The sequence below is a fragment of the Fringilla coelebs genome (assembly GCF_963513975.1).
Source record: "Fringilla coelebs genome assembly, chromosome: 10".
NCBI classification, from domain to species: Eukaryota; Metazoa; Chordata; class Aves; order Passeriformes; family Fringillidae; genus Fringilla; species Fringilla coelebs.
The window spans coordinates 8,826,329-8,853,124 of NC_140036.1; the positions used below are offsets into that span (position 1 = coordinate 8,826,329).

The 26,796-nt window shown below is 37.8% G+C and overlaps 1 protein-coding gene across 1 annotated transcript in view; it reads right to left on the reverse strand.

The window, feature by feature from the left end:
* The window catches only part of CUL3 (cullin 3), a 55,440-nt gene that overhangs the window by 18,204 nt on the left and 10,440 nt on the right, over positions 1 to 26,796 (reverse strand). Inside the window, exons 2-6 of the mRNA XM_084211933.1 lie at positions 17,962 to 18,159; positions 10,485 to 10,598; positions 3,668 to 3,828; positions 2,671 to 2,785; positions 1,154 to 1,382 (exon numbers count right to left, since the gene is read on the reverse strand). Coding sequence (XP_084068059.1) covers positions 1,154 to 1,382; positions 2,671 to 2,785; positions 3,668 to 3,828; positions 10,485 to 10,598; positions 17,962 to 18,159 — 817 coding nt within the window. The remainder of the gene's footprint in view (positions 1 to 1,153; positions 1,383 to 2,670; positions 2,786 to 3,667; positions 3,829 to 10,484; positions 10,599 to 17,961; positions 18,160 to 26,796) is intronic.

A 26,796-nucleotide genomic window follows, 5' to 3' on the forward strand; every position in this document is an offset into this window, starting at 1 on the left:
TTAAAAGCAAAAACTGGTAATAACTTCAGAGTTTAATTTATATTTGTCTTAAAGCCAGTCACACACTTTTACACTACTATGTTTCATCCACCTAAAATAATGAGAAGTGGCTTAGGCTAAACATTGCTTTCCAAAAGAACAATCCATCCTTGTACCTTTGTGAAAAATCTCATCTTCACAAAGCAGCATTTCCACTCTACTAGTTAATTGAATCAAACCAAGGCTGATAAAAGTTAAACAAATAGCTGTATTTTATGAATGCACTTCAATATCCTTGCACCCTCAGCCTGAAGGTTATCTAAACTGGATATTAAAGAAGAAAGTGTTAAGTATAGTATTATCCCTTTCTTTTTAAACAGAGTAATTCTTTTTTTACAGCAAGGAAATGTGCTCACTTTGTGCTCTGAGCATCACCTAGTAATTGTAAAGCTGCTTTAATGAACAAAGGCCATTAATCAGAGCAGCAAGGCTGCTCCCTGTTTCTCATGGCTTTAGAGTGAGCACTGATTTCTAAATATAGATACTACAATCCCTCTCTTCGTTATACTGCTTTAGAAACTTAGGTTCTATTTCCATAATAACTTTGATTCAGTCACTCTGTCCCACATTAACCTCTATTAGGGAAAAGCAAATCAAGCCAAGCCCTTCTGTTTCAACCACTTCAATAAGCTGTTTCTTATCCTTAAAAAACAGCCAACTCCTTTCTGCAACAACTCCCTCTCCCCAAGAATTGGTCCTGCAATGCTTCTGTTTAAGTCTTTTACACAAGTACTTTTTAAATAACTGCCTGTGGACCAAAAAAATGTGATGCATTTTCACAAATACATATTAGAAGAATGGAAATAATAAAATAAAATAGCTCATGGTCAACTGCTGACAAAAACCACTACAATAGATTTGTACTTTTCATATGAGATACTTGGTTTACCAAAAAACTACCTGTATCTGGTACTAAACAAAAACAAGTTTAGTGTATGGGCTGTGTTTAAAGAGCCATCTAATAGTCACTGAATATTCTCAGATGTTTGTGAAGCAGTTACTAAATGTTTCCTGGATTACACAGAAACACAGATGTTAAGCTTGACTTATCCCATGTTTAAAAACAATAAGCAGTAGCAGAAGCATTTGTGTCTCACAAATGATGTAGTCTTACCTTCTGTCTTCCCATTCTTCAGCATATGAACTAGCCCAGAGTTCTCCATTTCCACTATAGTTTTCATATGCTTGGAAATAAGCTCCCTCTCAACAACTTTCACAATGGGTTCCTCTGTTGATTTATCCAGACAGTGCATCACCCGCTCTATTTCTTCATTAATTCTAGCTTCTACTTTCTTTATATATACAGAAGCACTGTTTTCAGCTAAAAATTTCTGACTTTCCATCTGTGATTAAGACAAATTAATACTTCAGACTTTTTTGTAAAGGATAAAAATAAAACATGTCACATCAGCATTTATAAGCAAGATCAAATCAAACACAGCATGTCCAACATATCCAAGATTCACACATTTAACACAAAATAAAGGTTCTATTACACCAAATGTGTTACATAAGGAGGTACATGCAATATAAACAATGTATTTTTCATACTAAAACAACCCAAGCCAACTTAGTTTCCAGTTACCAACTACATTTTTAGCCACAGGCTCAAAGAAAACAAAGATGGGGAAAGGGAAGGATCAAAAATTCCTTCCTAATACCAGTTTATGGTAGTTCTTCTTTGTCTCATTAGTGACAATGCTGAGCTCATTATTATATGTCAAATTGTTTTTATTCATACTGGTCAGCAGAGTCTTTGGAGAAAAGATGTCTTATTTTTCAGGCAAAGCTAAGTAATAGAACTTATATAAAATTAAGAAAAATAATTAATTTAAATGAAGTAATGAAGATGAAACACCAATGAAAAACAGAACACTGACATTTAAAGGGCTGTGCAACATATGCTTTTGCTTTTCAAGGAAGTTAGTAGATCAGAGCATATGACAATTGATCCTGCATAAGAAATGGGAGACTCACAAATTACCTTATCTAGATATTTTTAACATAATTTTAAAATTTCTATCAATTTCCAGCAATAGATGATCATGATTACATTCAACAAGCACTTAACTGGCTTTCCTTCTCCAAGTATCTCACACAAAAAAAAGCCCCTCGGAAAATATTTGGAATGTATTATTTGATGTCTGATCAACAGCTGGGGAGCCACTGGGACATGCTCAGTTCCTTGATTTGGTTTATTTTATTACAAAAAGAGCCTCACAAATGTGGAAACTATGAAGGTATCAAAGTTTCCTCAAAGGCAGTTTGACAGGTTTCCAAGCCTGAAACAGTCTGAACCTTTCATGGCACTGTCATTTCAAAAAGACTGTGGGGCAAAGCAGATGTGGACTGAGTTACATGAAATAATCTAAAGCAGGCACAAGATTAGCATGATGATTACTGTACATGTCATTGGCACCCATAGCTCCAAACTACATTCAGCTTGGGCTAATTCTGTAAAATCTGTGTTACTTTTTCCTGCAAAGTTAGTGATTATTTTTATCTTATTTAATGGAGATGGACATATTCATCAAAAAAGCAACAAGTATGTAAAGTACCACCAAATCTGAGAGTTCAGAGATCTGAGAGTTATAACAGCATTCCAAATTTGGTATTAGAATATTGCTGTACCTGAAAAAATTCTGCAGACATCTCCAAAAATGGAGCCTCGAAGTCTTCTTCATAGACTGACCTTCCTTCAAGACCTAGAATCATTAACATCTGGCAAGCATTTCTTATTGCGCCTCTGCCAAAAAGTAAGTTGTTAACAACTTGAGAAATCTATGAGGTTGTAAGACAGAGTACACAGCAGAATAGCAACTCATAACACAATATTAACTTGAATAAAATGTAGCAATAGAAAGTCCATTCTAATCTGTTTGGCACATGGCATTTTCAGGAACACTACACAAGCAAAGTTGTTTGGTCTTGTTCAAAACTAAAGAGCTGACAATGTTTATTAAGTATTTTAAATGCAATGACAGGGACAAATGACTCAAGTTCTACTAAGTCATAAAATTATGAAGAATATATATTAATACATAAGAAATATAACCCAAAATAATACTTCAAAGAAAACTGCACACATAGGTCAGAACTGAGCAACTGCAACTTCAAAACAACTGCACATGTAGAAGTTGCTATGCAAAGTTTGAGGTTTTTGGATGGCTGGCTGTTTAAAAAAAACCAACCACACAAAAATCTTAAAAAAATGAAAAAAACCCCCAGCTGAACACAAAATAAATGCCACCAAAATTCAAATGTATCAGCAAGTTAATGAAAACAAAAGAACTGCATCTGGAAAAAGATTCCACTTTCTGGCAGTAGGGGACAATATACAGCTGTAGCTGGGGAGTCTTTTTCTTTTCCTGAATTGCATGTTGGGCAATCTTAGTCACAGAAATGCAGGCAGAGTAGCAAGGTAAATATTGAAAATTATATTAACAAGCTTCCCTGCTTACCATTATGCTAAAATATAATACACAAAGAGATGTTACTCCAGAATTGAAGAAATTTTAGTCACAAATGCGATCTTAAATAATGAATTATTTGTATATGTTCTTGAGTCACTCTTTAAAAACTGACAGCTATTATTTACAACAAAAGACTCCACTTACAAACATCTTACCTGTCTACAACTTCTCCTTTCCTCTCTCTTGCAATCATATCCAGCAGGGTTTGCCTCAGGTGATCCCTGATGCAGCCATAACGTACGACCTGATCTCGAAAAATGATCAGGCCCAAGTTGTAGACATTCTCCACGTTGTTCTGCTGCACATACACTCGGTCCTGCAGCAAGGGCATGAACAGCAATAACATTGTGAATTCACTGCATCAGTGCTATTCAAAAAAACAAGAGACTGATTGCTTCTCTACAGTGGAAATATGACAAAACGTATCTTTTTTCTTAATAGAAAGAAATTATGTATACCCTTCAAAATTCAAAATCAGTCCCATTTTCCAAAATTTCATTTACACTGGAAGTTCTGTTTGGCTTAAGAGTATAAGCACAGCATTTATGACTAAAGCATGCCATAGCAGATCTACAGCCTTCCCACTTTTTACTCTGTGTGCAGAGGAGTCTCCAAGCCCTGACTAAATGCATAGCACTATTTGCAAGAGGTCTTACTTACCTACTCAAACCCTTCCATCTCTTTCTGATCTTTTAAGAAAAATAATTTAACTTCCCCCTCCCCTCCATGCATCTTCCTACCACTCCTTTTAGGCAAAAGATATTCAATATTCAGTGAAATTTCCTAAAATAGCATCATTAGATAAAGAGCAGCAAATATAGAGCCAAAACAAAAAGAGTTACAATCAAAATCTTTATGGATTAGTACTGCAATATTTTACATAAAACTTCTGTAGACATCCCTCCCTCTACCTTCCCCAAATTCACTTTCTTTCCACTTGAGCAGTATTTCAAAACTTTATGTTTCATTATAATCTCACCCATACACCACTTCCCCCCCAAAAATGAAGAGGGAGAGAAGAAAATATTTTTTACATTTCCATGTTTGTTTAAATTCTGTCTCCCAATATAATCTCTGTCCATAGGAAGGATCAAGCTCCTCAACTACCCATTTTTTATGTACCTACATTTAAAAACCAACACTGATGCTCAGATCAGCATTTTTAAGATTGCACAGTCCAAAATCCATCGTACAGATTTGACTGGGAACGCTAAGCAGACCCTGAGTCTCTTACTGCTACCCAAAGAAATGCTCCAAAAGTTTGTCTCTCCTTTCCTATTCCTCTCTCCCAACTTAACTCTGAAAAAAGGAAGGCTATTAATAAAGTCTCTAGCAGACAGAAAATGCATGTATTTGATTAATAGCTACTACTGGGTCAGGCCACTTTAATATTAAGAATAGGAAAACTGAGTTTTTACAACCCCTTTCTGAGATGAGCAATCATTATTTTTGCTAATTTCTGTCAGGACACAATCCATTTCTCTTACATCATGGTTTGGGCAATTACTAAAAATACTGCTTTGCTATCATTTAAGCATCAGGACAATGACATTAGAAAAAGCTAGGTATACTCACAAATCTGACTAGGATGAGGTTTTGTAAGAATGTATATAGCTATAACAAAAACAGTAATAATAAAAAAGAATCAAATTCTATAAAGGATGATGGTTAATTTATGAAAATAATATAAAGATTAGCGTCTCCACTGGTTCCATCACAATCTCAAGTGCTTTATCACACACAGAATTAAAGAGTAAAGCTACTCAAACACCGGGAAACCATTAAAAGAACAAATGTTATGCTTCAGACTATGGAAAAAATATTCCAAAATTGCAATTTTGCATAAATTCCACAATTTCAAAAAACAAGAAGGAAGATACAGCCCAGCATTAGCACCTGTATTCACATGGTAAAATTATTCCTAGACTAATTATATGCCAGATTGCCACTTGGTGACCACAGGAAAGCAAAACCCTGGGTTCAGCAATTAATGTGTGATTTCCCACTCTCTGCCTTCAGACAGGCAGCCCTGAATTTAAATTAAAAAAACAGGCTGGGAACATGTCCGATATGCCTCCTCTGTGGCTCCTGAAGCAAGCTCAGCTGTCTCAAAGCACATTTACTAATTGCTGTCATGAAGTCAGTTCAGAGATGTGTGGTGGGCTGTCTTTGGAATAGGTTACGTTTGCTTTTCTGTTTTTTATAAACAGGGTTGTTTATTTCACTTCCTTATTTACACACTTACATCAAGAACAGAAGTAAATGTGATTCTCAAGTAAAACAAGCTTAAAATACATTTTCAAAGAGATGAAAGAGCAAATTAAAATGTAGTGTCTAATACTATAACTTGAAGAGAAAAGAATATAATTATTATTTCAAAAAAATATTCAGGCCTCTGAAGCACAGGCAGCAGGGTATCTAAAAGGATTAAAGCCATGGCCATGACTCATCTGCATAGCTTCTGTTGTGGCAGTGCTGAACACTGCCATTGTGAAAGAGTGACTCCTCTCAGTTTATCAGCAGCCTCTGTAGTAAGCCAGACCTCTCAACAATACCCAAACCAGAGCAGCAACATTAACATTTCTGATCCTGCTGATCTGCTCACCCTTGGTAACAGATCACATTTGCTGGAAGCTCTCCCAGTCTAAAAAAGAAAATCACAGAGAGCCCCGTTTGGGAACAGGTTTGACTGACAAGGCTACACACTACTGAACAGAAATTACCTCCCCTGGAGAGAAGCAGTGGGTGCTTAAAGGCAGGAGTAACTTTCAGGAGACAAGGATGGAGTTTCAGACAGTAATATTGATGAATTACAATCCTGCTTACACTCCAGAATAATTCTACTGTAAGGTACTGATAGCCACATTTTACCTGGATGATGCAGCAGCCTTCAGACACCCTTGTGTATACAGTAAGTGTCTCTGGGCCTAGGTCTGGAAATAAAAACAACACTTCTCTCTATTACCTTCTGTGTAAGCCATGACAATGAGAGTCATTCGTCAAAACTCCCATATCCAACCTGTCACTGCTGGCCTAAAAAAAAAGACACCAGCTTTGTGCACAGCAAGATGAGAAGGGAATGCTCTGCCCTCTGAAAAATGCACAGCTGTATTTGCAGGAGCAATTGTTCACTTCTGACAGTGTGTAACTGGCACTACCCATAGGCCTGTAATGCAGCCAGGGGTGTGACTGCTGCACTTGCATACCTGAAATTGCTTTAAATTTAGCAAGCACAAGTAATAGAGACACCACAGAATCCAGTTTAACCCAGTTTCCATTTGACATTCTAAGAATACAGACATCCACACTGCTTGGAGAAAAGCCCAAACAACTCCACCTCCATTGCTCCCACTCCATACAGCAGCTAAATAAAGCCCACTGTAGGTATGTTTACCTGCACTGCCACTGTGAGGCTGAATTTCAGATATGCCCAAATGTACTTCAGTACTTCAACCTGTCTAAGTACCTGACTTGACTCAGCAAAGATGCTGCTTAGCACATGACTGCTTCAGTGCCTCACTGCCTGTCACAGACAGTGCCAGAATTTACAGAGTGTATTACATCTACTCTGGCACCAATTACTGCAGCCTAAACATGTAAAAAGGAAGAGAGCTCGTGCTATATCAAACAAAATCCAGTGGAACTAAATAAACTTGAAATTCAGTCAGGGAACCTGGAACGTCTCAAAATAATCAAGACAAACCTTGCACAATAAGTGCAAAAAATTGCAAAAAACCTCATACTACACCTGCAACAGAAATGAAAGCAACAGACTTTTACCAGAGAGCAATCACAAGAGACAAGGCAATACACATTTTTAAAAACATAACTATAAGGCAAACTTGAGAGTGTCTTGTGGAAGATGTTCTGCATGAACAATGAAATCCTGCCATAACCTCAAACAGCAAGTGTTCTAGTCATTAAGCACCATAATGCACAAACTGCACTGTACAAAACACATACCTTCCTAAAAAAGATTTATTTGTATTGATTTTTATTCTAAAAATGGAAAAAATTAAACAGAAGAAAGAAATTAAGGTGGGTTGAAAAGGTGTTTGTTTGACTTAAATCATATGGCAGCTAATGGGTGAAACAAAGTTGGAAAAAACCCGTGTCATTAAAACAGATACAATTTGGTTTAAGATGTTGAAGATGTAAAATCACTAGGTTGAAGCAGGAATTCAAGAGAGTAAGACCAGAATTCAAGAGGGTATTAAATGTTTTACTTTCACTGATGTCACAGTGTGGCCTGTTGGGCAATAGGTACATTTCCTGAAACTGATGTGTAATCAAGATGGCCTACAAAACAAGAGAAGGATTGGGTCATGCTTTACTTACAAACATAAGATAATTGCAGATACTTCTCCTGCTAGAACACAAGCATATTAATTCACAATGCCTGATGACTCAGGTTATACATTGTTTGGTGCTTTTTTTAGATAAAATATTTTTAATGTCAGTTTTATTAGATTTGCTGGAATAGAAGTGTATAAATTATTTCTGATATAAGCATATCATTATAAACCTACATGTCAGTCAGACTCAACATCAGAAAATAAAGACAAATCATTCTTTATTTTATAAATTTCTTGAAAATTGTTTCTTTGAAAAACAGTCAGGTCTGATCTTTCACAGGTGCTTTATAATTCTGTGGTACTGTCAGCTTTCCCAAACTTTTTGAATGAATACATGTTCAAGACAGGGAAGTTTTTTACTCTTAGTCTTTTGTGAATGAAGAAAATTATGTCTGGCTCAAGAGGACATCCCAGTGACAAAGGTGAAACTGCAAATCTTTCAAAGTAGTCCTGTTTTAAATTAATGATTATTTTTAATTTGTAATCAAAACATGTATTACTGACAATTTGTCTTATGCCCCTCCAAGTCAAAGGAGGAAGACTGCTCATTGTATTAGACCTTCACACTAGATAGTTCTACCTAATAAAAATTAAAATTTTAACTGTGAACCCCATATTACATTACAGAGGTTTAACAAACAAGTATCAGTGCCCCTAAGTTTATATAAGCATTTTTTTTTTGAAAGAAAATTTTATTCTATTTTTACTACTATACTATAAATATATTTTATTGTGGGCAGTTTTTTTCTGTTTCTGTGGTAAAAGAAAAAAAAATCTGTGGGAGTCAAATAATTAGTCAAGCAGAGGGCTCAACTGAACACCCACTTGAAATAATAGGGAACTGTCAACAGCACATAGAAGGCTACATAGTCCAGAGGTATTCAAGCTTATTTATTATTCTGTTCTGAATATAAAAGACAGCCAATGAAGTTCAATTTACGCTTGAAGGAATGCTCCAGCTTTCCTTCTCCTAGAATCTTGGTGGAAAAGAGAAGGCTGGCTGGATGTTTGAACAGCACTCTCATGCTTCAAAACAAAGTCAAGGCATTGCTCTTCTGACTGCAAAACACAATCAGGAAACAACTCTCCTGCTCCCTCAGGAGTGGTAACTGAAGCAGGCAACCCTTCCTCAAAGAGAAAAGGTTTTGGCCTTTAATATACTGGGCAAGCCACTAAAACAAGGAAAGCTTATGAGCCAGTTTTCTATTGATTTTAAGAGCAGCAGATAACATTGCATTATCTATTACTCTGGACCATCCAGCACCTCCTGTGATGAAATAATATATAATATTGGGCTAAAACACAACAGCTATGCCCCTAGAAAGCTCTGGATTCCAGCTTCTAACCTTTCTGAAAATTCACCACTACCTTTGGTAGATTAATCTAATCATTAGATATTCTTGAATATACCTAGATGCAGCTAGCAGCAATTGATTTGTATTTTTCCTTCACAAACAAATAAGGGAGTTCAGGATCTCTCACAGCAAGGACATCTTCAAAACAATCTGTCCATCTTCCTTTTGGCACACAAATCATTCAGTGTCACTGATGGCATGTTATCCAGCACTCTACTTTTTGATATGTGGTCTTTTCCCTACTGAAATAAACCAATTCCTCCAACATGAAGGCCAGTAAATCAATTAAAAAGAGTTCTTTGTGATTCTCTACTTCAAATTCTTTAACTTGTAGCAGCTTATTGACCGAGAGGACTTCACAGCTAATATAAACACAGCCAATGTCACAGCATGATCTTTAACAGCTACAAGACAAGATCTTAACTCCCGTTGTTTAGCAGATAAGAGTACAATTCCAGTTCATCTGCTTTTTGGACCAAAAAGTCCATTGTTGTCTGTCCTTCATTGTCAAGTACTGCATCAATAATACATTTAGGATACTCTGGAGGGAAAAAATATTACACAAAAAACACAGCATCTCAACACTTCCTTTTGAAGTCAAAAGCTTTGTCTAGAAGCTAAGCAAAAATATTCTCTTGCATCCTAAAACATCTCCAATATTATGGGAATTTTAATACTTACCAACTACCTTAAACATAACACAAAAATTTTGAGACCTCTCTCTTAAAAAAAAGTCTTTTCTGTTGGCAATAGGTGAGAAATGGGAAGCATGCAACCAAAAATCACATTCTGTGTACCCTGCTTCATCTTCTACACAAGTTCTTCATGAACAGCAAAGGGTCCAACTGCAATTTAACATTCAAGGACACACACTGTACCTAAGCAGAGTTATCCTCTTTGAATCCTAAAGATTAAAGAACAACCACATTGGAAGTTCCAGGAGGCTTTACACCATAGTGCTTTCCACAGTAAGAGAACACCACTGCCTGAACTAACATCTAAAATCAGCCAGAATGGGTCTGACTAGCTCATTTTTCGAGAACTGAAAAGTTCAAATATTTTTTAGATCAATTTTTCAGGTGATAATGAGATAACCTAAAACACAAATTCAATTACAATTTGTCAAACACCTGTAGCAGTCTTGCATGCACACAGAAAATTGAAAAGAAGGGACAGAGAGTAGTCTTTGGAAGAAGACTGGTAAGCATGGTAAGAGGATAATTTATTACACTGTGAAATGTGTGAAATAGTAGAATACCCACCATATACATCAGGATGTCTCTAATCATCACCATTGCTGTTTGATGATCATTCCAGGCTTGGTTTAGCGTTTGTAGAAAGTTGTTATTCAAGGAGTTTAACACATCTTCTCGCACCTGAAGTAAAAAAAAAAAAAAGAGATATTGACATAAACTCAAGTCAGTTTCTCCTGCAGCATTTAAATCTTAAACTTAGCTTCAGCACAAGAATTCTTGCTCCTCTATGGACCTGAATTTTGCAAACAGGTTCTTTCTTTTCCTGGGTGCCACCTCATATTTCCCTTCTGTGGAAAAATAAGTAAGAAAAATTATGCTAAAAACAAGATAAATAAAATAAACATGGGTTTTAAATTTCAAAGGAATTCCTGAAGTTTCAAATGTTAAAAATAGTCTTTGATGACTCCTCATAGCTTTCATTTCCTGTGTTGTAGTGTTTCAATTGCTGGTAATTTTACTATCACAAGTAATTTTAGAACATTGAGTAGTAGCCGTAAATGCTACAAACAGGAACAAGTACAGGTGGAAATTTGCCATGATGACATTTAGAGAGACAAGATGAGATAGCATAAAGATACAGCAAACAACAGTTCTGAAAGGAACCAATTGCTTGGTAAAGATCAGACTCTTACATTAATAACAACAACAAGACTTCATAGAAAAAAAGTCATATTTGTTTTTTATGAATGTATTTGCAATTTGCAAGTTAATCTGTCTCATCAACTTCAGATTTTATGCCGCTTTGCCACTACTCTCCCTACTAATAAAAAAGCCCATCCAGTTTCATATTTTGATTTTTTTTCCAATAGGCATATACTGCAGTGCTCAAACTTGAAACTAATGCCAAAGAGAAACCTGTGGGAATGTAAAAAAAATTTCCAGAGTTAATAAAATGTGGGAATTGACTTTTTACATAACATGCAAAATATATTCTGCCCTCTTTTGTAACCAAACAGAATGTTCACATTCATTGATTTGGACTGATACTTGGCTGATAGTGTAAATTTCAGTACAAAGACTCAAACAGGGAAACAAAACACACAGACTAGGCAACCAAAAGCTGCAACAACATCTCAGGCACTCACCTGACAGGCTTCACTCTGTCATTCCAGTTTTATGAAGTTATTAGGCCAAACCAGGGTAATAGAATCTTGTCTGCGACACTACTATACACACTCACAATCTCAGATGAGCAAACCAGAGACAGAGTGTGGAACATCATCCAACACAGTGGTCTCAAGGAGGAGAGGGATGAAGGAGCAGGAGGAGGAAGAAGAGAGGGAGGAAGGAAGAGGGGAAACTTATCCCAGTAATATTCATCTTGTTACTGCATCTAGGTAATATAGGTATGCACAGGTTGTTCAAAGCTTTCTTACATCTTCAAACGCCTACTCTGCACACCTGAGCAAGGCCTCTCCTCCTTGCTTTTGGAAAACATAATATGCAGTTATGACCACTGCTTAACTGCATCATTCTTTCTGATCATGATCATCATTTACCCTTTGGTCTCCCAAATGTGCGCTCTGTTGTCACCCAGTCCAGGTAGTTTTTAGCCAAAACATAAATACACACTAAAAACTTCAGCAGACATACTTGTGAAGAATATGCAGAATCTCCCAGAACTAGAGAAACAAACATGACGTGGTTTCTTTCACTTCTTCGGTCAGTATGGAAAAGCTTTATAAACATTATTTGGTAGTTGGTTCACACTAATAAAATTTACCAAAGCATGATTAGATTATAAGCACAAATAACCAAGGGTAGTTACTGATCAATTTTATGATACCCTTTACTTCGACAACACAGAGGCAGTGTGCCCCTGTAACTGCACACATCCCACATCCAGCACACTAACCCTGCTGGGCCAGCCAGTGCCAAGTCACACAGAAGGGGGAGGACACCTGCCACCAGGTAGCAGTGACAACTTGATTCCAAGCAGGCACTGGCACGTTCTGCAATAGTGGCACCTCTGCTCCATATGGTGTGCCACGTGGATTTTTGGAAGTGGGACTGAAATTCAGAAATAGGTGCTGTACAATGGAGCTATCTTCAGAGTTTCCCTATGAAGCTCCTCAATGGTATTCTTCTAGGTTTATTTGAAACTGCAGAAGAGGTTTAGAAAGCCATACTTCCAGCTGCTACAAAAGCCAACCAAACTACTGCCAAGCAAATTATCACTTACAGCAACTTTATAGTTAACAAGTGTTCAACACATTCCTTGTGTGGGCCATTAATTCAGCAAAACTACAGGGAAACTGCTATAATGCACAAAACATCTTAGCCATGCAAAGGTGCAGAGTCACACCACTTTGGTAGAATAAATGATCTCAAGTAAAAAATGTGCATACTTGCACTCTTTGAACAAAGAGGAGACACAGCTGCTACTCTGTTACAGCCTTAGAAAATTTCGAATCTCAAAGATTTTTATCAGCAGAATGTTACTTTAAATTAGCTGAGCTTGTGGTGATTTCTGTGACAACATTTGCAGTTATGAAGCAAACTGTAGGAAAAGCCAGCTTAAATGGGACTGTCATATACAGAGGGATTTGAAAATAAATTAGCAACTTTGCAATATATGTAAGGTCTTCTGATAGTTACAAGGATAACATTTTGTGTATAACCTCAGGCCCAAATGTTTTTTCTACTGGATACAGGTCTTCAGGAAATACAGAAACCTTCCCCCAATAAGAGTAGTTTGTTGGCATAAGTTTTCAATACCTTTAAATAACTCTTGATTAAGTGTACATAAAGAAGACTTATGGCCTACTATTTCTATCTTACAGTGCCTGGCCTGATGCAGCAGCACAAATAGTTCAATTATGTAATTTCCACTACTGTAAGGACAGCCAGAACATCCTGAGGGGAGGAGCAGTATGGAACAGCACTGCCTGAACCAAGGCCTCAAGCTCTCAGAACTTTTATTATAGAGTTTCTTACAGAAAAATCCAAGTAGTCTAAAAGATAGTATTCTAAAATTTTAGGAGTCTTAAGTAGGTTAATGCATTGACTACCAGAAATGTCTGTTCATCCCTGCAGCTGCTATCCTATTGCTAAAAGGAAAAAACAAACACTGAAGAATACTGGGGATTCTCAACAGTTATGTACTTTCGAGCAATTCCCTCACATCCTTTTGCTCTCCACAAAATAGCAGACTTGCTCATGATCCTCTGAAAACATCATTAAGAAAATATAATGGCAGATAACACTCATACATTGCCAGTCAGGCTCACTCTAATGTTCAGTAGGTAATTTGCCTCCTACACAACTTCTTGTGTCATTCCTCCCTATTTCATTGATATTATGGAAATAATTTCAAACTCCATGATGGAGATGACTCTCACCTCTCCCTTTTCTCTGCAACACTAAGATAGCAAATTTTAAAGCTTGCAAAGGAACCCAAACATAACTTTCTAAGTCCCAGAGTAGACACACTTCTTTCAGCCTATACCTGAAACAGCACCTCACTCCTGCACTGAGCACTGCACGGAGCAGCTCTGTGCCCTCCTGAGCAAAGGTGCTCTCACTGCCTGCACTGTTACTCTGACACAGCAGGTACTGGACAGACCCCTGAGGGGCACCACTTGTCACTGATGGCCATCAGGACTCTGAGCCATTCACCACAACCAATGGGTGTGACCACCCAACCAATTTCCTATCCATTGAACTCCACTCATTGAATCTATCTCTTCCCAATTTAGACACAAGATGGTTATGGGGGACCATGTCAAAACCTTCACAGACATCCAGAGAAATTACATCTGTAGCTCTTCCCTTGCTCATGATGTGGTCATGCCTTCATAGAACCCCACTGGGTTGGCCAGGCAAGACTCACCCTTGGTGAAACTGTGCTGGCTGTCCCAAATCACCTCCCTGTCATCCACGTACCTTAGCATATCTCTGAGGAGGATCTGCTCCACGATACTCCCAGACACAGAGGTGAGGCTGACAGGTTGGAGTTCCCAGGGTCCTTCTTTCTACACTTCTGAAACATGGGTAAAATGTTTCCCCTTTTCCCAGTCACCTGGAACTTCCCCTGACTGTCATGCCTTCTCAAGTACCACACAGAGTGGCTTGTCCACTACATCAGCTAATTCCCTCAGGACCCTGGGATGCACCTTACTGGGCCCCACTGACTTATGTATAAAATGAACATTAAAAATATTATCCTATAAACTTTTTAACTTGAACTTTTTATTTTACTGTAACACAAATGATATTGCTTATCATCAAATGGTTTAGAGAGCTGTAAACTAAGCTTTGTGTGTTTTAAAAACACTTGACAACATTTGTGTGATGTAGTACCAGACTAGGCTTGAGAAGTGTGAAGGAGGACCATCCACAACAAGCTACAAGATTGTCAATGGGCAAGAAAGGGAGAAATCAGTGAAGTATCAGCCACAGGAATTAAATACTTGAATTAAGATGAAAGGTTTTGGTACTTTCAAAATTCAACAGTATTTTTAAATAGCTCTACACGTACCACACTTAAATAATTATGTCAATACACAGGTGAAGACAAGTTTTAGCATGTTCTTACGCTGTAGTAAAGACAAGGTAGCTCAAGAGAGCTGACTCTTCTCAGTGATGCAGAGCATCTGGCTTACTACAGCCTTTATCCCACAGCCAGAACAGGGTGATTTAGAACTGCAAACCACTGGGGTCTGCTAGTCTGAAACCAAGCATTCTTGATAATAACTTGCTTGCACACACCTTGTATTGATCATATTTGCAACTATTATTTTATTTACAATTAGCAGTCAAGCCAGTGCATTGTACTGTTTTCTTGTTGAGAAGTTAAATACTTCTCATTAGTATTTGATTGCTAATTAAAATGCTGAATAAGCACAACTTTCACCTAACAATTACATTAGCATAAATCAGAAATACAGCTCTTAACCATGCCTCACCAAAAATGAAGGAATGCTTTCCAAACTTTAAAACTATTTGTAAAAACAACTGAAAATACACACCGCCTCTACTTAGTCTCTTCATCTATCGCTAATTAACCAGCATGACTGGAATACCACAAATCTGCAGCTTTTTCTAAAAAGATAACCTGGAGAAGTGGGCAGCAAATGACAGTTATGGCTGAAGGATTAATGCAGTTTCAAATTTGGGGTAGGCTCCTCAGCAGTGCTCCCTGAACTGAGTATAGTTCTTCAGTAAAATCTATTCATCTGTGAACGTTTCCACTTTTATAAAAGTTAAAGAATTTAATGAACAATATTTCAGTTGGCAAAACCCCCCTCTTATAAATTCTCGAATTCACCACTGAATCTCTGAATAGAAATCTTACTAAGACTTACGATGAGATCATTTATCACTCATTAGCTACTTAAAATTTACCAGATAATTGGTCTTGGAAAGGGACGGCGAACATAAAAGATTTTGCTAAAATTTGTATGACAAAACGTGAGGTTAAACAAAACTCGTTTTTTATCTGCCTTACAAGTACCAATGGCTCAAACAGAAGATGTCATTATAGAACTGATCCTATTCTTGATAAACAATGCACTATTTTTTCCATACTTCCATCTATATATGCCTCAACATAATGTGTCGAAGCAAACATTCAAAAAGGACAAACAGTAGCTTTTAGCCTCTATAAGTTTTTGTTATTTTTCAGAAATTTTTGGCATAAGTCACATTTTAGTCTTTTCCTTGGATTATTTTACAGGCTGGCAGAATCAGAATAATTTAGCCTTTTTAACTCTACAGCAACTACCTACCAAAACTCAGCCTTTTTATTTGAAAAAGCTTTGGTCATCTTTTTATCACCCACACACATGGATACAATCTGATTAATCACATTAAAGATCAGAATATTTGGTCATCAGAGAAGATTTTATTTAAAGGACTGGATACAGGAATATTAAGTGTCAGAAAGGCATTTCTCTGCACTGCTATCTGTGCAGTCCTCTCAGCCTCTGCACTGAAAGTACAGAGAACCTTCTGCTCTTTTGTCAGACTGCCACAATCAGCACTTCAGAATAATTAATTCAGTAAATGCATAATTTTTAATATGCAAAATAGCTAGGAACTAAGATAAGTGGCAAAATACCTAGGAACAAAGATAAAAAGACACCCATCAAATTAAACCAGGATAAACTAAAGCCTAGGAATAATAAAAGTTTAGTGCCACAATTATTAAGTGCATAGATATATACAAGAAAAAGGCAAAAAAAAGCCTCAGCCATTTGCCACATTTTATCTGAATAGTACAGATTATGAATGCACAGATAATGAAACCAGAAGTTTTTGAGAGTCACAGATGTGCAACAATTATAGAAAAGAACTGCAAATTATTTAACCACTTCACAGAGGATGTCTCCTCTGGTGCACACAGTAAAAAAGCCCCACATTCAAAGCAGTTTTAGACTATACTTATCTGGACCACACCTTTGAAAGCTAGGATTTTAGAAAAGAAATAACACATTTCTCTGCCACAGCTTAGTAACTCCACTTGGAACACACAAAAAAAGTCCCCAAGCATTCTGCATTATTTAGCCATAAATCTCCTATCCATGCTCTGTAATTCAGCCAGAAGTAATCATCCAAGACGCATGATGGTCTCTGACTTTCCTTTTCAGATCTTGTAAAAACAGGACAAAAATCTGATACTCCATCTGAACCATGGCCAGAATATGGGATCAAAGTAGACACGTACCTCTCTGCAATGGATGTTACCATGAGGAGTAAGGCAGGCATCTCCCCTAGGCTTAGAATCCTATTGCCATGAATATTCTCTGGAGTCCTAAAAAATTACTTCCAACTTTTTCCACTTACATATTTATTAATCAATTCTAAACGTCTCTCAAAGAGTAAAGAAGTGGTTCCATGGTTTAACACCTGAAGATTCCTTTTCTCAGACGACAGATCTTCAGAAAGTTTCTGCATTTCATTTTGACTGACCTACATGGTTTTGCAAAGGCTGACATGGCAGAATGTGAGCTACTCAGGACTTTTGTTATTGCTGAGTTGCTGTTCTTGAATAGTGCCTACTGCCTCTTTAAAGAGCATAATCCCAGCACAACTGTCTCATTAACCTGGGAATTAGTTCATTAGCCTATAGAAAACAAGTTCTTGCATTGGTGTTTATTTGTTCTACAGATGAAAAAAACTGACTGGCAAACAAGACAAAATTTGGCCTAAGAAAGTCACAAATGCCACCAAAAATGACATAACTGTTAAAAAAAATTATCAGCTTTTGACAGTTATTCTCAAAAAAAAAAGTTGTTTCCTGTTACACTCTTTCAAGTGCTTCCTATGGTCTGCTCTGTCTTCCATCACTAATTTACCAGAAACAGTACCAGGAACATGAAATCATTTGAGCTTGATGTAAGCTCTATGTGACCATTTTTGAGAGAAGCTACACAACTGCAACACAAGGTAACACAATTAAGTTAGATTTTCTGTCATTTAAATAACTCTTCAGAATTCTTTCACAAAAGACACGTCTATTTTAACTCACAAATGGACAAACCTTATTTATTAGATGCTCAGTGACCACTTCTCTTAGTCCAGTGTAGAGTTTTTCACCATGTTTGTGCAACACCATTGTATAAGCATTTCTATACAGCTCCTCAAAACTGAGACCACTATTGTTCTTACGCTGAATCTCTTGGATTGCATTTTTCAGAAGATCCCAAATGCTGTTCACATATTTCTCATCCATAGTCATCTGTAAAAATAAAACATTACGTTATTGTTTTGAATAAAAAAACATATAGATAATATGAGGTAATTTTTCTGCCCCATCTTGTTGATTCCATTATCACAAGATTTCTCAAACTTCATCAAAAGAAAACCATTATTTATGAGACTAGTACAGATGTCAAGAAATATTTATGAAAATTGTAACTTGCAAAATTTTAATGCTTTTTTTTATTTCAGAGCTGCAAATGCCCAGAATCCAAGCCCAGAACCTTTGGGGGTGGAAAGGCAGGTAATTGTGGACAAAAGTCTCTTCCCCACTCTTCCTTCACAGGTTAACAGTGATAGATGGTTCACTCCCATTCCATATTAACACATTATTTGGCACCTCATAAATTGTACTGCAATACTGATCTGCTTCACCAGACCTGTACAACAAAAGATAATGTCTGACACAGATTTAGGAAACTTGGTCATCTGCTTGAGCTAACTAGGGACTAACAGCTAAAGAATTACATACCTACAACATTGTACCTACAATTTAAATAATTATAGGTACCACTGAAAACCCCACAAGTGCCCAACTTAAACACCTGCACTGATCATATTCCCTCTGCACAAATATGATTAAATACCTTTCAAAAGGACGTGTACCAACCACTAAGCATCTGCCTGATCTGTAATTCAGATGCTGTAAACTTCAGCAAATACACAGAAAGAAAGAAAAAAGAAAGATTCAGAGAAGGAGAAAAACTCTTATAAGAAAGTCTCAATACAACAGCAAACTTCTATCTAGCACCTAGTGTGACTCATTTCACACTCGTGCTTTACCAATGCAAAGATGCTTCAATATATTATGTTTTGTAGATAAAGCAGTATCTGGGATTGAAAGTTAGCACAGCAAAAAAATATCAGATGCCAGTATTGCTTAAAGTCTGTCATTCAGCCAAGTTTTATCACCCAAATGAAAAAAAAAAAACCCAAACATTTTTAAACAGAACGAATTTTATTTAAAGTTAAGTTTGATTTAGTTTATACAAAATCAGGAACAGATTTAGCATTTTATAGCTACAGAAAAGGGCTGAAGAGAGAAAGGAAAAAGCTGCTATTCCCAGAATTACTATGGGAAGTGAAAATATCCCAGAGTCTATCAAAACTGTCAAAGTAGTCTTGAAAATAGGAACTGAAAGTATTAAAAGAGTAAAGAATAATGGTATGACATTATAGAGGAAAATCATGACCAGCCCTAATCCACCTCTCCTCCTCCTTCCAACAAAACCCACTAAGTGTATAGAGGAAAGATATGAAGACTAGATTTGACTTAATTTGTAATCAAATGCAATTATTTGGCAGAATCTTTTTATTCCGAGTATATTTTTACATGCATTTTCAAAATATCATATCAAGTTTTCTAGGCATGATAATACAGATACATGATAACAATACAGCTCACAATAAAGAGAAGCCATTCACTGCCTTGGGAGGGAATGGGCTGCTGAATAAAATGAAAACAAGACCCAGAACCTTCTATTCTGTGCATCTTTTGGAGTTTTGGTTAAACACAAGGATTTTTATTATAAAAATAATCCTATTGTTACTTTTTCCACTTTTCTGATAGCCGATCTACTTGACTACTAAACTCTATGTACTCCAAACTTAAAATGTGCCATTATATCTATAAACAAAACCAAAATAAAATCACAAACGCGTTGAAAAATTTGTAGCTCCCTATTTCCTAAATGCAAAGCCTCAAAGTAACAGAGGAATGGTGGATGGAATGCCACAGGTCCCTCCACACTTCATTTTTCTGCTATGCACAGCACTGAAAGGTCAGTAATTTTGTTTTTAATTTGCATTTGCTACATTGGTGCTCCTTCAGGGAAGTTATTTTCTACAGCCTTCCTGAACCAGCAATTTCACAAGTACTGATAATGAAGGCAACCATTTAGATTTGCAGACAGCAATCCAACTAAAAGCTTTTCAGCTTTCCTTTCACAAACCCGAGGTTTTGTTTTCAAACAAAGGAGAGGCTCCCCCTGCTAATTAAAAAACTCTCAGCCAACACAACCTTTTTATCTCAACTGCAATTTAATTGCACTTGTATTCTGAGCAAAGGTATGATCTGTATAAACCAGGCAAATCACTGGGCACCAGTCTGCAGAAGTACTACAGGGCTCCTGTTCCTGGGTGGGTCACAGGGAACATCTCAGTACATTACAGACAGAGATAAAGCAGCACATCCGGTAATTCAGATCCCTTCAGCAAAAAGCTAAAAGCAAATGGTTAATTCTTGTACTTTTAATCCAAATGCTATAAAATAGAAGGAATGATTGCAACATTATTTGCTCTAAAGTCCCTGAATACAAACAAGAACACAGAGCTTTTTGCCACTTAACAACTGACACACAATGGGCTACTCTGACAGCACAAGAAAGGTCGATAGAAGGTAATTTTAAGAGTACACATGTCCACGAGGTAAATATTTGAAAAAGTACTATAAAATTATCTTATTACCTTTTAGGATTAAGCATTAAAAACTATGCTTTTCAATGCAGCTTCTTATTCTGTTTCTCACTCAGATTAACATCAGTGAGGTTTTATGGGAACAGGTTTGCTCAAGTTCTAGAATAACACGCTAGAAAAGCACGGTCTTCCAAAAAGATCTAGCATAGCTAACTTGTTTGCAGTAGTGTTTTCTAACAAAGCAAAGACTCCTAATACTTTAAATAATCCCTTTCTATTTGGCAGTAAATCACCGCAGTAAAGTTTGAGCAAAAATGTATTATTTCCTCCCTGCTGCTGAAAAGTTGTTTAGCATTTGAGCAGAAGAGATCTTCCTGTATTCTCAAGGGTATGTAAGAATTGCAGTGACTAAATCTATTCTTGGATTATTTAACTCACAGGTTCATGTCTTTTCATCCCATTCCTTAAGTCAGGCTTGTAGGCAGATTTAAAATCCTAAAAAACCAGTAAGTTGTTGATGCTACTAGAACACTGGCATTTTTCAGAATTCTCTACAAAACTATCTCTGACAACACAACTGCAATCCTAATCTCCCAGTCTGACCCACCAATGAAGATTTATGCAACTCTCTAGATCCCTAGCAACAAAGTCTGTAAGAGATCTTCCACAAATACAGGATCAGAGCCAAGATGCTTTTCCCAGATTTCTTCTAATGGTTATATTTTAGAACTAAAATCCACAGTTAGAATGCAGTTGCCTTGCTTGTGTCTTTGTATTCTTGCAGATTTAAGCAGAATGCAGATTGCTGCTTCTGCTGTTTTTTTAAAAGAACCACACAGGTTTGGAAAGGCTTTCAGAAGCAAAATCCCAGTAATTTCAGTAGTGTCTACACCCAGATTCACCAAGATAGCAAGAAGCCAGTGTCCAAGCAGAGGAAATGTGTTACTGTACTCACACTTATCTGAACATTACCTTTCTTGGGGAATGGGAAAGCGACCAAGTCTGTTATTGGCAGCAGAGAGAGCTGTTTATAAGAAGCTGCTGGTTGGAAAACTTCCACACACTGCTGCCCAAATGCTAATGATTCAAAGATGCAACTCGAGCACAAACATCTGAACTCCGAGTGTAGCACAAGTACATCTTGAGGAAATTAGACTAAAATGTCAGTGTACATGAAAGTACAATCATTTCACAAAAAAGAGACTACAAAGGACTCAAAAGATCCTTTATTCCACAGTGTGGGATCAGATACACTCAAGCCCCTTCCTTTAACAATGCTTGTCTACATTATTAAAATCATCAAGTCAAATAAGCAATCACTGTCAGAAATCTATTGCCATTATCACCTGTAAAGCAGGTAAAGCTGGCAACATCCTGAAGAGACTTCTCAGTCTCTCCCTCCTAGAAGCTTACAGGCACCACCTGTTCCAAGTAACCTCCCACAGCATTCAATCAGAACAAGCAAACAGCTCAATTCTTGTTATTTTCTGATTAACATGTAACTTCATACAAAATGTTATCAGTCCCCTTCTAGACACGTAGTTCAAAGAGAAGTGCAACATCCCATCCCTAGGGGGAAGGAACAACCCCAGGCATTAATGCCTGCTGGGGCAAATGGCTGGATAGCACATTTGGCAGAAAAGAACCTAAGGCTCTTGGTGGACATCAAGCTAATGACAAACCAATGGGCCCTTAAGGCAAGGAAGATTAATGGCATTCTAGGCTGCATATGGAAGCATAGCCAGCAGGCCAAGGGCTCTACTCAGCACTGGAAAGCCACATGTAGAGCACTGTGGCCAGTTCTGGGTTCCCCAGTATAAGAGACACAAACACACTGGAGACAGTCCAGTGAAGGGCCACTAACAACCCTCCGGAGCATCTCTCACCGGAAGGACAGAGTCAGCCTCTAGAGCCAGCCTAGAGAAACCCTGCAGGGATCAAATCAGTATATGTAAAATCCAGAGGGAGGGTGTACTGAAGAGGGAACCAGCCTCTGCAGTGGTGCAAGTGACAAGAGCAGATACAGCAGGCACAAACACAGGAGATTCCTTGTGATCATCATGAAAAATTTTTATTGTGTGGGTGACAAAGTACTGGCACAGGTTGCCCAGAGAGGCTGCAGAATTCTCCATCCTCAGGGACATTCAGAAGCCATCTGTATACAGTCCTAAGCAACCAGCTCTAGGTGACCCTGCTTGCGCAGGAGCAGTGGGGCAGGACAGGATGACTTCCCAAAGTGCCTTCCAGCCTTAACCACTGGGTGATCTGGTGACACACATTACAGCTGGAGGCTGAGGAAGCTGGAAAACCAGGCCTCCCTGGAAATGGGACCTTTTCAAACTGCCTGCACCAGTCTTCCAATGGTAACGCATTGTACGGTAACAAAGGTGAGCAACATAATACTTGAGGTCACTAGTGGAACCTGGTGTTTACTTCTACCCACTACAGTCAATAAAAACCACTAAAACTCCCAGATTCAGGAACATCCAACATATCTGTTGCTGGAAATCCAGATTACTTTGCAAAGAAATAAATGTTTTGGGATATAATTTCCATTCTATTTACTTTAACTTCCACAACTGCTTCCTCTGAACACAACTTCATTCCACATTTGTAATTTTTTTTCCTTGTCATCATTTTGCCCTTAACACTACACAGCTCTCTCCTCTTACATAACCATGCTTGAAATGCTGTGAATTGCAAGGAAAAATTACAGAAGTAAACTGCTAGGAGCCTGCAGAAATCTCTTAAAGAGTTTATACCAGCTTTAAGTAGCTATTTACTCTTCTTAGTGAGAGGGGGTTAAAAAAGAAGCGAGGAAGAGGTAAGCAGATGTCCTACAGAGTGTCAGCAGAAGGATCCCCAGAAGTCCACCAGCAGCAACAGGAGATACACAAACCAGTACTCTCAAGATTAGTGACCAGACACAGCTTCCTATCCTTCATGCAGAAGAAATTTCTAGAAAGTTCACACAAAAATCTCAGACCAAACTTGTTAAATCTCAGGAGTTTTAATAGACTGTCAACACATTTGCAGGACATTTTTACTCTCAAAAGTATTACAAACACTGCTATTCAGTTTTTCTACAGCATAGCTGGAGAATGTTTACCACGATTCTACACATTAGCAGGTGAAACACGTCAGTCTGGAACTGATTACTGCAGAACAAGGCTTCTCAAAGTTTTCAAAAAAAGCAACCATCTGCCTCATTCCTTCCCATGACATCCTTCACATGTCTAATACCACAGAGCAGTGGCACAAGAACCAACTGAAATTACAGGATACAGGTGTTTATGCTCTCTACCTTGAAGGAAGTGAGTGGATACCAACAATTAAAGTTAGTTACCAGTGCTGGGAGTAACATTTGCACCTAATAATTGCCACCTATTCTCACTCCACCATTTCCTATCCCTGCGCAAAAAAAATGAAAGAGGTCCAACTGCTGTCATGTAAAACTGCCTCCACAGCGGGTAGAGTCCTTGAGGTAAAGGAGACTGTCACCAACACTGTTCCCTTCCCCTGCAAGACAGGGCATTCATCAAGATGGTATTAAATAGTCTGTTACACAGTAACTCAGTATCCTGAGCCTGTATCCTTCATTCTGGATGAAGTTTGGCTGAGGTTATCCAGAAAAGGGCAAGAGCAGCACATTTCCAGCCTCAGAACCTAATCACTATTTGAATTTTTATAAACCCTTTGAATATTGTTAATTTAAAAGACAAGAATTTACAATGACAGAGATACATTGTCTAGCATTTGCTCCAAGAATATCTCTGAAAAATGGCATATTAAGATATGGCCATTTTTTTTCAACTACAGAGCAGATAAAATGTACTCCTATTAATATCAAATTGAGAGTTCTATGTCCACACTCTTCTGAGTTCTTAAGGTTTCCTCACTATGTAACAATGAGTGTATCTGGAAGAGGATGCATGGGCTACACACACTCTCCCACAAATAAAAACAACTGATCTCTGAACAACCAAAACCACCACAAACAAAGTTCCACAACCGTGTTATCTGAAAGGGTTGGCTGTGACACACCAAAAGCATGACTGAAGGCTAAGAGAAGGAGCATGAAGAAAGTAAGGGGCACCCTGTCTTACTGCTCTTCTCTTGCATCTGGGCTATTCATCTTAGGACATCTGTCAAGAGTCACAGGGAAGTCCTAGAAATGCTCTACCAAAACTGTCCTAATAAGTAGGACACCTTTTGCTCCTAGGTGACCTTTAGCAACAATCAAAGATGACAATACAGTATTATCCACATCTCCTAAGGAGTGTCAGGAAATGCCTATTACAGTATTATACTCCCTCAGAGGGTGTGTGTGTGGTGGGGGGGAATCAATGCCTATAACTTGCTTATGACATCTGCATGTTGTTATTTACAAGATTAAATATTGACACAATTTTTAGTGTCCATGTTTTGTTCTTCACTCTTCCCTTGATATTCAAGCATTGCCCTTGTTTGGGTGGGCAAACCCTACACTAAAAGTCTCCAGATCCCTCCTGCAAGGAATATTCCCAGCCTGCACCATGTTCCATTCCAGGCTCAGCAGATCAGTAACCAGTGCTGAGAGAAATCCTCTGAAGGCCAAGGGAAGAATCTAGTCTCACCCTCAGAAAGGCTCGAGCCTCTGCAGGCAGGGCTCCCTGACAACATTCAATCAGTGACAGAAATGCAGGAATCGCAATGCAGGAATCCACCTCTCCTTCCCAGGCTTTACTCAGCAGAAGCAAGCAGAACATGCAATGAAATCAAAGAGGAGTCCTCCTTCTCAACTGAAACATCCAAGAGCTGCATTTAGACTAAACCCTTTCCTTCTCCACTTGGCTTGAATGGGTTCTGCAGCACTGAAAAGCTGTTCTGCCAGCACAAAGTAGTTGGGTTAAGCAGCCTCAAAAGTGGTGGCTCCTAAAAAGCAGGAGTCACTGCTGCACCATGACTGACACATCTGGTTTACCTCCAAGGCATTGTCTCAGAGCATGCTGGTCTCCTCATAAAACAAGGGCTGCTCTGGGGTAGGAGCTTGAAGAGGAAGGCGGGTTGGCTGGCTGGTTTTGAGCTTTATGGCAAAATGCAATATGCTCCAAGAACTTCCTTTTCTAGTAAATCCCAGGAAAAAGGATTTGTTTCTTCTCTCAAAATGTAACACTTGCCTGCATTATAGCTAGGCCTGACAGGAGTTTCACTACACAACAGCAAAATTTATACAGCCTACACAGAGTTTAAAACAAGTCTTTATTAGAACATGTAATACTGCAGCAACAGTTTTGACATGTTTAGGCAACTGAACAAAATTAAGGATCAGATACTCATTTATCTGTCAAATTTTAGGAACCAACTCAGAAGGATTACACTAATCTTGAACTACCAACATACCTCTCTTACTCTAGATTTTAACTTCAATTTAATACAGTTTCTTTGTTTCTTCCCAAATGCCCTTCATCTTTAGTCTTGCAAATCTATGGAACATAAAATGCTGAAGGGGAGAAAATTGAGAAAAACAACTCCCAAACACCTGCTTCATATGAACTGAGACTATGAACTATGAAATTTTAAGCAGCCATCACTTACCAGATAAACACAAGGCAAAAAAAAATAAAGTTTTTGTTTCATTTCTTTAAAAAATGCTAGAAACAGAGAGATTCTGAAGAGGCAAACAAACTGAAACATGAAGTTACACAGTGGTGATTCTGTGAACAAAGACAACTTTCTTCTTACAGACCTTTGCACACTTTCCCAACACTATCTCATACTAATGGGCAACTACAAACAGTTATAGTCCCCAAAAATCAACTTATGAGTTCACTTTGCAATTTATGATGTTCAACTTACAAAAGGCTCCTTCAGTCACTCTATTATTACAGATAAAACAGAGCTCTTATTAATACAGACAAAGGCAAAATGCTGCTTGTCTGAGTGGGCCAATGAAAAATGAATGCTGGCTCACCAGTCTCATTTTTCATCCATTTATTGGTGTATATATATGGATTCACACAGACCAGTGTTCAAGGCTCTCTCTAAAATCTCTATCAGCAGGTTAAGTAACAAGAGGGGATAAGTTGGTAGCACCTGCATCTGTGATCATTTATACCAAGCTTAACTCTGTCTCTTTCTTACTCATCTGCCTTGCTACTTATTTCCCACAAGACTCAAACTGCTTGAAAAAAGCATATGCTTTATTCAGCATGGAATAATG